The sequence below is a fragment of the Geospiza fortis genome, unplaced genomic scaffold (assembly GCF_000277835.1).
Source record: "Geospiza fortis unplaced genomic scaffold, GeoFor_1.0 scaffold381, whole genome shotgun sequence".
NCBI classification, from domain to species: Eukaryota; Metazoa; Chordata; class Aves; order Passeriformes; family Thraupidae; genus Geospiza; species Geospiza fortis.
In genome coordinates, this window is record NW_005054348.1 from 1,403,807 (window position 1) to 1,419,673 (window position 15,867).

Consider the following 15,867-nt stretch of genomic DNA (forward strand, 5'->3'; position numbering starts at 1 on the left):
CTACAAAAATCAGCTGCTCAGCAAGGACGTGTCACAAGTCCCTTGACATGGAGGGAGGCGGGGGGAGGGGAGATCCATTTAGAAATTATTTTTGTAAATCATTAAAGGATGAGCCATTCTAAAAGATTCAGTTAAGAACACACTTACACAACTACTTTAAAAACCCCATAGCAGCCTCTATAATTTCAGGTTCATGGTACAAGCACATATTAATTTTGACGTCATCTGTTCAGATTACTGCACACATTTTATTGTTGCCATTTAAAGGATTCTAATAGGATAAGACCATCTTTATTAAACTGCTGATACAAGATGATTCTTTCAGCATAGAGTTAGATGAAGACATTACAAAAATTATGTAGCTATTAATAGACTGCAATAAACTATTAAAAGAACATCTTCCTTACACTATTGGTCTTTTGTTTACAATTAGAGACCAAAAAATGAGGGGGTTCCATCCTAACATTTTACAAATTAGCATTTAAATAATACTTGAGACACTTTTCAGAAATTACTGAAAGCTATGAATGATTAGCACACTCAGTTAAATCTGAAGAGTAGTCTACAATATTATTACATATGACAGTAATATTTGCTTTTACAATCCAGTTTTCTAGAAGGTTAAAATTTTGTAAAAGTCAGCTCCAAGCTTTCTAGCTGTCTACAGTAGCAAATATACTACTCTCATAATTTTCATGTACAAATGATTGTTTATGTATGAATTAAGCTTGACAACATTAACTGTAAGGTAGGAAGTGCCAGTACCCTTTATACAGAATAGACAGATTGTGACTTGCTGAAAGGAAGAGGAAGCACAAAGAAGACAACTCCATGGGCTCTGTCATCCCATTTCCCAATACAGATCTCTGATACTACTCCAGAAGATTGTATTATTCTTATAGTTCTACCACTGAGAACAATGTGTATTCCCAAGCACAAGACTAAACATTGAGCAGATGATTTTTAAAAAGGAGATCTGTTGTACTTCAGTTGTTTGTGATCACTCAGTATAAACATTTTGTGACTTTGCAGAAGAATTGCATCATATTTCTGTCCCTGGACTTGCCAAAACACACTAAAATAACAGAAGTCATATTCTGTTCTATGCATATCCACAGCCATGGGAGAGAAATTTTTGCCCCTGATTTCAAAATCTCCCAGAGAACAGGAAAGCTTTGAGTTTCCCCATTTCACCCCACACCTAGCTTCTCTGCCAGAGTCTTTGTGAAAACATAAAAATAAATAAAAGTATGCTGCTGTGACTGAGAAACTAAATACATTCATGGTCCCAAGCCAAGGGTACCAGGCAGACTTGATTTGAAATATTAAGTTCCTTGATTAAAAATTTAAGACAATCAATCAGACAGGCTGTTGGGGTGGATGGAAGAAAGCTGTTTCCAGTGAGAAGAATTTTCTTGTTCCTTCTGGCAAACAAGACCATCAAAAAAGGAAGTTCACCCACAAATATCACAGCTGTTCAGTATCATATCCCAAAATGGGTTCCAGCCACTTCTCCACCTCTGCCACAGACAAATTTTTTCTCAGTGCATAATCTTCAACCTGCAAAGGGACCACAAAATATGATGAAGATTTTGAAACTCCAGCTTTAAATGTTTACAAAATTTTTAAGACATCTGCTCATAAGATGATTTTGAATGCTCTACCACTACTACAATTGACGGTGTTAGTTACCTGATCTTTACATATCTTGCCAACAGCAAAATATTTGGAATTGGGACTGGAAAAATAGAGGCCAGAAACTGCAGAAGCAGGTATCATTGCTAGTGATTCCGTTAGACCAATTCCTGGAAAAGAGAATGAGGATTTTATTATTCTTTGAATTAAGAATAAGCACAAATTCAGAGCCTTTTTTTATGTTGGGCGTCTTCAAGCAAACTCAAAAAAACCAAGCAGCTTTCAGATGAAAGCTGAAACCAACCCCTTTTTCCACTTGTTAATCATTAAGAAAACTTCAGAACTTTAAACATACCACAGACTTTCATTACAATTACTGTAGAGTAACTCTATGGTTTGAAGGAAAAAACTTGGTCATTTTGGCAAACGAGGTTTTGAAGCACTGAAAATTATTTTTGGAATTGTGGAAGTAACAGCAAAACATCTGACATGCAAAATATAAGAGGAAAACAAATGGAATTAATTCCTTTTTAAAAATTACCATCTCAAGGTTCCTGCGGACCAGGAAATACTCTGCTGCATTGACTTTCTTTTCTATCTGGAATGTCTTCTTACCACCGTAAGGATGCCAGAAATTTTTTTCTGTGCAGCAGAACCCTGTTTGCATGCAATCTGCTAATTAGGGACACAACTCCTCCACCAAAAGCACTGGCAATGTTTTGCAAATTCTTCCTTGAATGAGGCAAAATAAAAATGGGAATAAAAAGGGGAAGACAGCAATTCCCAGAAGCACTTCAGTTTAGTATTTTATGTAATTCTGCAACAGCCAATTTATTCTTTGGTTGGAATTTTGATTGCACATAAAAAGCAGTTTAAGAATCTTAGCAAAGCAAAGTTACCTGTTGTTTCCTCAATGTTTGCAAGTTTCCACATGGTGAGTTTTTCTGTATGGTCAGGCTGGCTGGGATATCCAGGGGCAGGGCGAATTCCCTCATATTTAATTTTGCGTAGGTCAGAGAGATCCAGCTGCTCGCTACTACTGTAAGCCCAGAATTCCCTTCGAACTCTTTCATGAAGCTCCTCAGCAAATGCCTTGGAATAGAATGAAAATATTTTTTTTATTTTTCACTTTATACAGACTGATGCAATAGCCGATTGATTAAGACAAACTGATAGATGCTCGCATTACCATTTTCATTTTTAAGAGAGCTCTTTAACATAGGTGAGACATTTGAAAGAATTAAAGTTCACATGAAACACTTATTCTGCTAATTCAAGTATGTTAGTTACTTCTCTTATTGGTAGACGTGCTTTTTTGATTGTCCTGCTTTAAAGAGGTAAAGATGTGGACAAGTAACCGAAAAAGACAAAATTCATTAACCTATGGTAGTGACACTTTTATAGCACTGAGGTCATTAGGTCTTGACTATCTGGGTGTCTTGCCTAGGTCTAGCTATGGAAGGCCACATCATTCTTGCCTCCATGCTACAATCAGATGCAAGCATGTGCTGCTGGTCCTCTTAGCAGAGGACTTTTCCTCTAGCTCAAAGTGGGCAACATCTTTTCTGAACTGCTTCTGCAGCCTATGTGATTTTACCAGCACCAGTTGCCTTTCAGGAAGAATCCCCACTTCAGTAAATCTCTTCAACAACAACAACAATAATAATAATTTCTGAAACCCTGCTATAGCTTGCAATCTCCAGCTAGAGCTAGCCCCACTCGCATTGTACTGAAGTGGCTCTAAGTTTGCTGAAAGTTGCAAGGAAACACGTGATAAAACCTCATACCTCTGCCAACCGATCACCAAGAGCCTTCACCATTATGATGTTGTATTCATCCTCCTGTTTCCTAAATTCACTGCATAAATCATCGACACCAAAGCAGGCCACTGCAAACAGGCCAAGGTAGTCACAAATGCCAGAATCCAGTGGTGCTATGAAGTCAGAGAGGCAGTAATATGGATCTGTGCAGGCAGAGTCCTTTTCAGCCTAAAGTAACAAAATCACTGTGATAAATCAGAACATTTTAAAATACATCATTAGTGCAATATTAAGCTACAGACCACTATTTTTAAGACTTAAGGGCCTAAGGCATTTCTGAAAAACACCTAACTAGTCTTTGAGCCATGGTAGTTTTTCTGCAGTTAAATTAGAAGAAAACCACCTCTCTTACTCTGAGGATGTTTGGACCACTGAAGAACAAAACACCAAAGAAGAGAGATGCAGCACTGAACACACATTTTGCTTCTATTTACAGCTACTAAGATTTAACAGCTTATATAGCAAAAAAGTTATTACAAAGTAAGGAATAGTCTTGTGCCAACAACTGGGTAAGAGGAGGAATATTTCATCTCTACCCCTAACAGATTCCACATTTGTTAACAAAACTGATGGCTGATGTGCAAACTGAAAAATTCTTCGGCAACTCCAACTGTAGAATGGCTATGAGTTTATAAACACTCGTTATGCTACAAACTATGTGCTCAGTAATCCAGACAAAACAGTGCCCAGGATGCAGACTTTTTACTAATCACACACAAACACAAACAAAATGTATGCATCACTACTGGAAAGTTGAATCCTAAGCAAAGTTCGAGTGGGTTTATGCAAAGGGAAGGGGCCCAATGGAAAAGCTGGTCAATATCCAGCTGAATAGCAACCAGCAGGGTGCCCAGGTGGTCAAGAAGGCCAATGGCACCCTGGCCTGCATCAGAAACAGTATGGACAGCAGAACCAGGGAAGTGATTCTTCCCCTGTACCTGCCACCGGTGAGGCTGCATTTGAATACTGTGTTCAGTTCTGGGATCCCCAACTTAGGAAAACCACTGAGGTGCTGGAGCAAGTCCAGAGAAGTGCAGTGAAGATAGTAATGGTTCTGGAGCACTCATCCTTTGAGAAGTGGCCAAGAGGGCTGGGGAAAATGGGGCTCAGGGGAGACCTCATTGTTCTCTACAATCACCTGAACAGAGGCTGTAGCCAGGTGAGGGCTGGTTTCTTCTCCCTGGTAACAACTGACAGAACAAGGTGACACAGTCTTAATCTGTGCTAGGGGAAGTTTAGGTTGGACATTTGGAGGAATTTTTTCACAGAAAGTATGATCAGATACTGGAACAGACTGCCCAAGGAGGTGGTGGAGTCACTATCCCCAGAGGTATTTGAGGAATGACTGAACATAGCACTCAGTGCCACGGTCTAGTTGACATGGAGTTGACATTCAATCAAAGGTTGGACTCAGTCTCAGAGGTCTTTCTCCTAATTGATTCTGTGAAATAAGGAATTATACTGCTCATTGGATCCTTTTCCAAAATGGAAGAAAGGTAACAGAAAGAGGTACCTGAGCATCCAAAAAGAAATCTTGAATTATATCAGTATATTCATTGTGGAATCATGATTGCTATTAAAGAGGTGGCACAGTTCTTGTAAATCTACCCAACTTACAGAGAGAGTAAAGTTATTTAATGGCTATCACTTAGCTGAAGATTCATTTTTTTAACCTATGACAATATTTTAGCAATGTGTTTCACCCATTCCCAACTGCATCTTAAAAACAAATAAAACACTCCTACCCCTGAAAAACAACAAAAAAAGTCTATTAACCTGCAAAGTTACAGAAAGTACCATAAAATTAACAAAATATCCTTTTTCCCCACAGGTGAAATTTATATTAATTTTAAGGTTCATCTGCAATTTTTAGAGCTAAGGAAAATATTACATGCGTCTCTAACTTTTAAATTTATATCACATCTTTAATTAGCATCAATGTCATGGAGAGAACTCTGTGTACTGAAAGGAACATTTTATATAAGAAACAGAAGACAATTATTCTCTTCTACTTTGCTCTGCTGGAAACTCTCCTGAGTTACTGTATACACCAGGCTGGAAGAGATGCAGCTAAAATACATGGAGTCCAGAAGAACAGTATGCACAGAGTTTCATGACCTTAACCTTTGAGAGAAACCTGAGTAATTGGGATATACAAAGTAAAAAAGGCTAAGGAATATAACAGTATTCCAATAATAAAATGCATTACAAGAACAACATCAAATCAAATATTTTCCTTGGGAAAATCCTGGGAAAATGCCAGGAAAAGAAAGAGTAGTAAAGCTGATTTACATGGCATATCAAAATGTTTAACTAGGCCGTAAGTCTTTGAAACATCCATGCTTGTTGAGAGTGTTTTATATAAATATCTGCCACGGACTGTCAAGATGCACTAGATCCATCTCAGGGAACTGCAACAGATAAACCTAAGAGCCATGTATTTCTTAGCACAGTTCTGCAATGTTGGCACATAACTGTGTTCACAGAGTATTGTACTCCAGAAATGTAGGTAGTTAAACTCTTTTTCTGCCACATTTGATGACTCTGATTATGTGAACTATGAAGAAGCCAAATCAGAAGACAGGGAAAAAAGAGAGGCAGAATATCTTGCAAGCTCAATCTACCAAATTAAATGCAAATATAAGTAAGTATGATTCTCCCATCAAAATTAGCTGCCAAATAATTCTAAATGGCCCTTTCATATAGTGAATTTAAAAAAAATAAGCCTATCAGAAACACCTCTCTCCACTGGGCTTTTTCTAAGTTTCTTAAATTCTAACTGGGTTTAAGCGTTAACACATTCAAGCAGAATTCTTCATCTAAAGTAGAATCCAGTGATATTAGAGAACTAAGGTTCATTAGGTTCTAATTTATCTTGAACACAAGATTAATGTGATTATGTGTTATGCAATGTACTGTTTTAGGACATCTTAAAATTGAGACAGAAAATGCACATCATATCTGAAGATGTCAAACCTACAAAGCATTTTGTACAATTATTACAATGCAAAATACTACAATACAAAGACCTGGCTCATCACTAACAGGATCTTGTTATTATTGAAAGAAATGACAAGACAATAGCTGCAGAGAGATTACAACAATTTTCTGCAGATTTTAATACGGCACTTCTATTACGTTCCTGACATTCAGGGCAAAGATAAGTCCCTTAACAAATGTGCTGTCACTGTACCTGTTGCCTCAAACCGTAAAATTTTGCTATTGGTTCTGAAGATCCCACTGCCTCTTCTGCAGTGTACAAGTAGATATCATCTTGAACACTTCGAGCTGGCCAGAACCCAACCACACCTCTGGCTTGTAATTTCTTTTCATTAATCAATGTTTTCAATAGATCTTGAGCATCGTTATAAACTCTCTTTGCTTCTTCACCTATTAAAAACAAAAGAAAAAAAGAAATTGCCTTAGAAAAAGCATGTTTTCATAATTGGCTAAATAGGTTTAAGAATTGTTTGAAGATTGATTCATTTTTCACATAATTGTCCAATGACTGCAATGATCTGTCAGCTACAGCAAATAGGAAATTTGCAGTGTGATCATAGGGCTCTAACAACATATATCTTAGGGAATAAAAAAAACCAAACAAAGCACAAAATGTTTCAGCCAGCACCTAGTAGAGGAAGGGAACAGAGAATAAAATGAGCAAGAGACCCGGTGCGTGTATCTACAGTATTACCACAGCACAGCAGACCCAGAACATTGCTTCCAGTGTCACCCCTGCATTTTTATCACCTATTTCAAAGCCTACTGAATAGCTTCAAAAGGGGCTTGCCATCTTCACCCATAACAGGAACACAGATACATTAAGTGCTCTGCTGCCACTTTCTGTTAATAAAATACCTCCCTGTGCTTTGGCAGGTGAATGCTAAATAAAATGACCGAGCATTTTTCCACACTTATTTTTCAGCCTTACATGGCAACAGTTGGTTCACTAAGCTTTGCTTTGAACAAATTATTTCAGTGACATTCTTTGCATGTATTTGTATTATTCCTAAGGTATTTCATTAAACATTTGGAATCTTACTGCAGCACACTGGGCCTGTTAGGATTAGTTATCTGAAGTAAATGCAATTTCAGTACTCACCTACAGTTTTATCATTAAAGATCTTAGGGAAACTCCGGTTGGGATACTTTCCCCTAAGTTGCCAGACGTCAAAGAAGGGCTTCCAGTCAATGTACTCTACCAGCCTCCTCAGGTCATAATCTTCAAAGACTTTTGTGCCAATGAATTTCGGTTTAACTGTAGGAAACAGAAGTACAATTGGACATGATGAAAATAATTTAAAATTGCTTTAACATTTGCAGTATAACTGATGTTCAGCAGCCTCCACCCCTGCAAATGACCTCTTCCAAACTAACTGTCCTAAAATTCTCATAGTCATATTTTCCCAAGTCATACCATAATCCACAGTTACAATGTAACCAAAAAAAAAGTATAAAAGGCATAAGAAGTTGAAATGAAAAAATTAAGGCCTTTTGTTCTTCCACGGAAATAAACAGCTTTTAGCTGCTGGATTTTGGAACTTATTCAATTGGTCAGAATATTGGCCAAGACACAAGACCAAACAAACCTACACAACTTATCAATCCCTAACATACTTCATGGGCCTTTCACGTTTACCAATTCCTTTCTATACACAGACAGGAACTATGACACTGCAGAATATTTCTGTAAATTTTTATGTAATTTCTAAGAACTTCTGCACATTTAGATGCACACACACAAGTGATAAAGCAAGATGGATCTGTGTAAAGCCAGAAGCTTTGCACTTGTTTTTTCTGTACAATACTTTGTAACATATTAAGCAAGTTATTGAAACTTAGCATCTTGTTGAATCTTGTAAATGAAACGACAGAAGGCAGTGTTAATGTCACTGCAGGATGCAACCTCAATGCTGTTTATACTTCCAGTATAATTTAAAAAAAACAAAACAGTACAAAAAGGGATGGGTGTAAGGAGGAATTTGATTAAAATGCCATGTTACAGCATGTGTTCCCCAAATATGGTACTGTAAGGTGTGCAATGTTAATGAGCCAGGCAGACAGTATTTTCAAAAGCTGTCATTAGTGTTTTCTTTGATTATATGTTGTGATGGGTAACTCATTGTTTTGGGATTTTTTTTCAGTTATATTTATTGAGTATTAATTTATTTTTTAAATGAGCTGTAAAAAAGCAGAAACAGAATGTTAAAAGTACTGCAAAAAAAACTCAGTTGAGACACATACCAATTTACTTAAGCTGTTACACTACTACATTCTGAAGTTTAAAGCATATTTTAATTAAAAACATAACTAAAATAATCACACTAAATACAATAAAGGCACAGCAATCACAAACAACAACATATAGCTGACCTGGTATATGGCCTGATAACCAATCATTATGGAAACCTTTTCTTCTAGCTTGCTGCAGAGACAAGTATCTTCTTTCCTATATAGACATAAAGGTTCATTTCAGAACACCACCTTTCAGACTCAAACTGTAACTGCAGACTTCATGGTAGAGTTTTACTCAAAATACTGTTCAGGATAAATCTAACAACAGATAATTTCAGTCTCAACAACTCTGAGTTCCCATGTGTAAAGCAAGACTACATCACAAGCAGATCATTACTTTTGCCTGTATAATGCTAATGAAGCTGGCCTACAAGATTTCTGGTTCCTCTCAACTAGACCAGAAGTTCTTTTACTGCTTCACAATACACTAAAATACAAGCAGAGAAAGATATTCTCCTACTGCTCTGATCACTCACCTAAACAAGACTAAGACATTAGGAAAGCATGGTGGTTTAAAATTCTTGATAGAGTATGGCTCAGTACCAGCAAAAGCTACCAGTACCATTTTCACTACCCCAGCTGAAGCTCCACATATCCTGCTACTGCTCCAGGAGAGCACTGGTCTCCTGCAGGTTGATTAAGATGATATGATTGGCAGCTCCATGGAGGTCCTAGATACCACTGATTAGCCATTGAGGACAACCAAGAATTTGCCAAGCATGTATTAAGAGTTATGCAGCAAGGCCTTACAGGCTAGAAAATTTGATTTCATAAGCACTTATGGAAGTTTTTAATCCATTTTGCTGCAAGTTTTAAATCAAAACCAATATACCTGAAGGTCTTCACAAGGAGTTGAACAGTAAGAGTAACAGTAAGTTACTCATAATAACTGAACAGCAAGTGCCTACCACTTTAAACAAGAAGATAATTGATTATATTTGTACCTTGAGAGACTCATAGTGTTCTTGTCTAATTTGTTCATATTCCTCTAATATTTCTTCAAAGAAATCATCCTTCATACTGTCATCTAAGAGCTGGGAGCACTGAAAAGAACAGGAAGGAAAAAGCACTAACTACCTAGTGCAACACACCAGGGTAAAGACAGCATATGAATTTCAGACTAGACAACCTGTCTTTTGGAGTCTCTTGGCAACACTAAGCCTTACCATTATTCTGCAACCTCCTTTCAAACTATTCAAACTAGCCATGTTTAGACTACAATTATTACTGAGATCTCTGCCGTACTACACAGGTAACATTAGCAGAGCCAAGTCCAGGTCTGGAAAGACCTGAGAGAAGAATACTCCAAAACTTCAGAGACTGAATAGTCACAGAAGCAACACACAGCTTAGCCTACTCTTTACCACCACGTACTTGCCAGCTAAGACCACCCATTTCTCTGAAAGAGAATCCATCCCAAAAAACTCCAGCCACATGTTTCTCAGTACTGATGTTGCTATCTAACTAACTTCAGAAATATATCCAAATTAGCCAGAATAGCAATACACATAGAACTCCATCAGTCTTCACTACAAAACTACCATCAAGGACTCAGTGAATGTCACCCTCACTAGAGTAATGGACATTCAAATGAAAGTGCCCAGTGACAATAACTGTCACAAGCCAGTTGAGAACCACGTGGCAGCACAAAACAGCTGAAACAAGTGTAATTTAGAAACTTGTCTCTGATGTGCCCCTTTTCATTTTCTGCCACAACACTAAGCTTTAGAGGAAAGGATGAAAGAGACAACAGAAAAACAGGGCACATATCTTTGCATGGACAAGAAACTATAATTTAGAACTTACAACAACAACACTCTTGGATGCATCCAGGACATGAACCACAGGTGCACTATATCGTGGGGCAATTTTAACAGCTGTGTGTGTTCTTCAATGAAAAAGAGAAAGAGTGAGCATTTCACAACTAAAGCAAAAAAACAATAAAACAAAAAACCAACCGAACAAAAAAATCCACAAAACAAAAACAAAAAAACACCCAAGCAACCCACCAACAAAAAAGCAGACAAAATCCCCAGTGAAATAAATCCTGACTTAATGCATAGACCAGAACTGCAAAAGAAGAAATTCATTCATCCATCTGCTATCTACAAATCATTAGATAGATTTTAAAAACAGGTATATAAACATTTTCCTTCAAAGAGTATCAGAACACTTCATAAATAATGTGCCAACTCACATTCCCTCAATGTCTTACCAGCTGAATGAAAATCAGCAACTCATTAGTTTTGAGTCTCAGAAATCAGTAAGAATATTCCAAACTAAGCCTACCAAGAACTAGCAATTTCTTTAATCCTTTTTGCTCATCTTACATTTTTTCCTCCTGCATGTTAATTTTTGGGTCTATGGATTAGCATTAACCTAATTCAGTGATGATCATCCCAGTTCTCAAAATCAGAGGCACAAGTCCTCTATACGCCCAAACAATGAATTCTGCCAGTGGCCAATAAATATTACACACTCGCACCTTGAAGATGCAGCGAACTTTGTAACTACAGGTGCAATGAGGACAGACCCTTCTCTTCAGAGTCTGTCAAATTATGAGACTACTTGCTGAAGCCACAAAATATAGATTCTAATAGATCTACTACAATATGTGTTGCTCTGATAAAGAAAGCAACACTGCTAACAGTTTCTAGTGATGCAAGAAAGAGCTCTGCTCAGTCCTACCAAAATTCTGCAAGCAAGCGTAGGAACAGAGATCTCATAGGGCTTATCATTTGCTTTTTTATATACTAAGGTCAAACAACATTCCTAAAATTAAACTTGAATTGGAGCCCAGGAAGCTATCTTCCCTAACAAAAGAAAGATCCCTCTTTTCTTCAGGTTCTGTCAAATATTTAAAGCACTTGGACATGGAAGTTTACTCATGACTGTGCAACACAGGTGTGTAAACAATTGACCAGCATCACCTGAATCTGCTTCTAGGAAATGCATTTTTGATCTTGGCAGCTCTATTTTTTACAAAAAGGTATCTCATCTGTTTTGATAGGAACAAACAGAGGAAACAAAAGAAGACATGGTCCTAAAATGGCACTGGATTTTTGTAAATTTTTTTAAAGTAAGTTTTATGGCAATGAGAATGTCATCATTATTTCTCAGCACCTGAATTTAACAAAGTAGCATAATATGAATGGAAAAATCATCATTACTGTAAATTATGAAGAAACACTTATTGTGCACATTCTGGAGACTAAATCCAGCCTCCCTCTCTCTCTCTTTCAAACTAACCTCACTATACACTCTTGCAAGTACTCAAGATCTCCTTATTCCAAATAACAACGTCTATTTATTACAGTGAAAAAATGCAGATGGTTCTTCATTAGCAACCTCTGACATATACGCAACCTTTAAGAATACACATGGGAGGTTAAATTGAAGACTAGGAAAGTAACGTTAAACATACATTAAGAATCCAGTCTTCCATAAAGAGTACCTTTACTGGACATATATTTTATAGACATTGCATTGTATCTGGACATATGTGCAAGTACATATTTATATATAATTCACATGAATAAAATCAATTTTTGTACTCAAAAGTATATATATATATATTCTTTAGTAATTTCCATATTCAAGGATAAAATTAGTGCAGCTTCTCTGTTAACTACATTCCTCTCTGTGAATAAATTCTACAGAATTTTTTGATGCTGGTTATTTGACATCAATTTCTAGGCCACAATGCCCTGGGTGAAAAAACTGGAAAGAACTGAAAAGGCTCTCCTAAGACCTCCACTTAGAATAAAGCCTTCCCATCGACTCCTCACATTTTTGGTGGTTTTTTGGTTTTGTTTTGTTTTTGTAAGAAAAAATCCTCCATGTTTGTTCTCAGTATCAAAGCAGCAGGTAGAGGCTCATATGGAAAAGGAGAAAAGGGATACAGTGAACCTTGCATTATACATGCAGGAACAATAGAGGCAGGTAGTGATCCTACTCTCCACTGTCTGTCAAATGATAAGACGATTTGCTAAAGCCAAAAATACAGAATACAGTACGTGCTGCTCTGATAAAGAAAGCAACACTGCTCACAGCTTTTAGTTAGACAAAAAATGACCTCTACAGTCTTCTGAGCTGTCACCTCCTCAAGTATATTGTACACAAATCAGTCACCAAAGCATGACCCATGGCTGTAATATGTGCCCAGAACACATCTGCAGTAATGCTAATACTAGGTGTCACTGAGCTGTCAACATGATCTTCAGGAAATCACAGCAGCTGTATTATTTGATTTGAACAGATCTGAGAGAACAAGATTTTAACAGCTCAGTCTATCAAAATCAACATGATACGTACTTCACAGCAAGCAGCGGGGCTTTATCCCCTACCAGCCTGCCTGAGCAGCACTGGAGGCTCAACACAGTCATCACCACATTGAACAGTGATCCAGGAAAATACAGTAACTTCCCTAAAGATAACAGCTCCCTGATGTCAACTATTTCTAGTCTCAAAATCCTGCATTTTTAAAATGCTTTGGTGAATCAAAATAGATCATTTAACCCCTTAGAAGAACAGGACTATATTTATTTGCACATAAGCAAAAATTTTTAGAGAAAACACAGTACTTCCACATATACTTGCAAAAATTAAACATTTAAAATGTCCATTATTTGTTATGTACTAACTAGATTTTACCTCAATAATCTAGGATTTCTGAAACAAGAAATAACAGTCAATGTTAGGGTGAATACGTATCAGTATGTGTATTGCAGGAAAATGAGAGAAAGGGGGAAAGAAATGGCTATAAATTTTCTTCTTCTCTAGTTAACACTGTTTGCATACAAGCTGCCCATCTTTCCAACTGAGATATCTTACTTAGAAGTAGTTGCTCCTCCAATGAGTAAAGGAATCTTTATTGCCAATCTCTCCATTTCCTTGGCGACAAAAATCATCTCATCCAAAGATGGGGTGATGAGACCAGACAGGCCAATTATATCTATTGCAAATTTACAAACACACATGCACAAAACTTTTAGCCAATCCATTCTAGAAAGATACAGAAATTACTACAGAAAAGTTTATTTCGTACATCAGATAGCTTCATGCATCAGATAGAAAATAATGAGATGAAAAGCAGGATAGTCACTAGTCTAAAAGGGATGTTTGACCCAATTAGAAAGTGAAAGCTTTCCAAGAATGACAGCAATTCCAAATCCCCAGTTTATGATATATCTCAGTCTTCACAGTTGCTGAACACCTACTGCTCTAGTTTCAGCAATAAATAAACAGCACTTTTGATTAGCAAGCTCCAAGTCTCAGAAGTTCAGCACTGAAGAGGGAAATAAGACAAAATAATTAAGTTCTGCTCTTAGAAACTGCAAGTGCTTTCAAACTTCACCATGTTTCACACCATTCATCTTTTCCAAGATGCAGCAGACTATTCCAAAGCAACTGCAAGTTGTTTCAGGAAGTTCATTATTTATTAGAACAATTCCTTCCTGATTTCACTGATCTGGCAGGCCAAATGCCAAGTTCTTTTACTGATTTAAGAGCCAAAAAGTAGTTAGACCTTTTCAAGGCTCCATTTATCCATCTGTCAAAGAAATACTACACCATCTCTCTCAGAGTTGTCCTTCTGATACAGGGTTTCAGTTCCTCAGGCTAAGTTTCACAGAAGTGCCAAATGCTAAATAATTAACATGGTTAAAGCAGAAGTTCTGATTTCTCTGAAGATAATCTGATCAAATCATAGACAGTATAGGAATACAATAAGCGGCAATAAAAAATGTGATTCAAAAATCAAACAATTCAGAAGTACTAATGAAGTCTCTCTATACCTGCTTTGTTTTCAACAGCAGCTCTTAATATCTTATCACATGGAGTCATGACTCCTAAATCAATAACTCTGTGGAAAGAAAGGACATGACACAAGATTCTTTAAATAGCAAATCAAATTTCTGTTACAGGGCAAATACATTCCTGTTGCTGTAAACAACTGACCTAAAAATTGAAATTAAGATTGAGATTTTTGTTTATTTCTCTTAAGACGATTTGGGAAATGGGAAATCGGGGAATCTTTATATAGGAAATACCTCTGGGTCTGGTAAGATTTTCAGTAAGAGTTCCAGATGGCATAACAGTTAAGAAAATTAAAGTGCAAGAGGAGCTTTTGTTTAAAATAAATTTTTGTGGTTGTACTAAGTCTGGCTGAGATGAGTTAATTTTCTTCACAGCAGCTGGTATGGTGCTGTGTTTTAGATCTGTGGCCAAAACAATTCTGCAAATTAAAGTTTAACTATTGATGAGCAATGCTTTCACAGCATCAAGGCCCCTTCTGTTTCTTACTCTAGCCCCCCAAGACACAGACTGTGAGTAGACAAAACTAGGCAGATGACCCAAACTAACCAAAGAAATATTCCATGGCACATGAAGTCAAATTCAGCAATAAAAAGGGAGAGTAAGGGGCATAGCAGGGGTAAGACATATTTTGCTCAGGAACTGGCTAGGCACCCATCTGTCCATAGGAAGTGATAAGGGGATTGCCTTTGCCTGCCTTCCTTCCTTCCTTTTCTCTCTTCTTCTACTTTGCCTTCAGTTATTTCTTTTCTCCACCCACAATTTCTCTTGCTTTCCTTCTTCCTTTCCTCTTTTCCCATCTCACTGAGATTGGTTGGGTGGAGTGAATGATTGGCTGTGTGGTGCTGAGCCACCAACCAGGCTACCCACAGCAGTAGCATTTCTAAAATGTTTTGTGGACATCATATTGTCACTGTCATATTTTCTGGAAAAATCCCTTTGCCAGGATTTTTTCTCCTGGGAAGCTAAGAAGCCTCAGAGAGAAATGAAAACAATAATTATCTGATTGCTTCTCCCTGTTTTACTGCTTTAGAATGTGATCTAGAAATTGTTTACCAACAGGTGCACATTTGATTAGTTTCATGTGAATTATTTTTACTTAATGACCAATCACCATCAGCTGTGTCAGACTCTGAGGAGTCAGTCACGAGTTTTTCATTATCATTCTTGTTAAGCCTTCTGTCTGTATCCTTTCCCTTTTCTTTTGTATAGTCTTAGTATAACATTCTTTTATATAATATAAGTACATAAAATAATAAATTAACTTTCTAAAAACATGGAGTCAAATTCACTCATCTCTCAC

General features: G+C 37.1%; 1 protein-coding gene across 3 annotated transcripts in view; it reads right to left on the reverse strand.

The window, feature by feature from the left end:
* Positions 1-213: 213 nt before the first annotated feature.
* MTR (5-methyltetrahydrofolate-homocysteine methyltransferase) overlaps positions 214-15,867 on the reverse strand; it is a 51,681-nt gene continuing 36,027 nt past the window's right edge. For all 3 annotated transcript variants that reach the window (XM_014307918.2, XM_031058784.1, XM_031058785.1), the window contains 11 exons: positions 14,546-14,613; positions 13,584-13,704; positions 10,557-10,638; positions 9,695-9,793; positions 8,829-8,904; positions 7,558-7,713; positions 6,649-6,845; positions 3,423-3,623; positions 2,535-2,727; positions 1,693-1,805; positions 214-1,560 (listed from right to left, as the gene is read on the reverse strand). In XM_014307918.2, the coding sequence (XP_014163393.1) occupies positions 1,468-1,560; positions 1,693-1,805; positions 2,535-2,727; positions 3,423-3,623; positions 6,649-6,845; positions 7,558-7,713; positions 8,829-8,904; positions 9,695-9,793; positions 10,557-10,638; positions 13,584-13,704; positions 14,546-14,613 (1,399 nt within the window). In that variant the 3' untranslated portion in view covers positions 214-1,467. The remainder of the gene's footprint in view (positions 1,561-1,692; positions 1,806-2,534; positions 2,728-3,422; positions 3,624-6,648; positions 6,846-7,557; positions 7,714-8,828; positions 8,905-9,694; positions 9,794-10,556; positions 10,639-13,583; positions 13,705-14,545; positions 14,614-15,867) is intronic.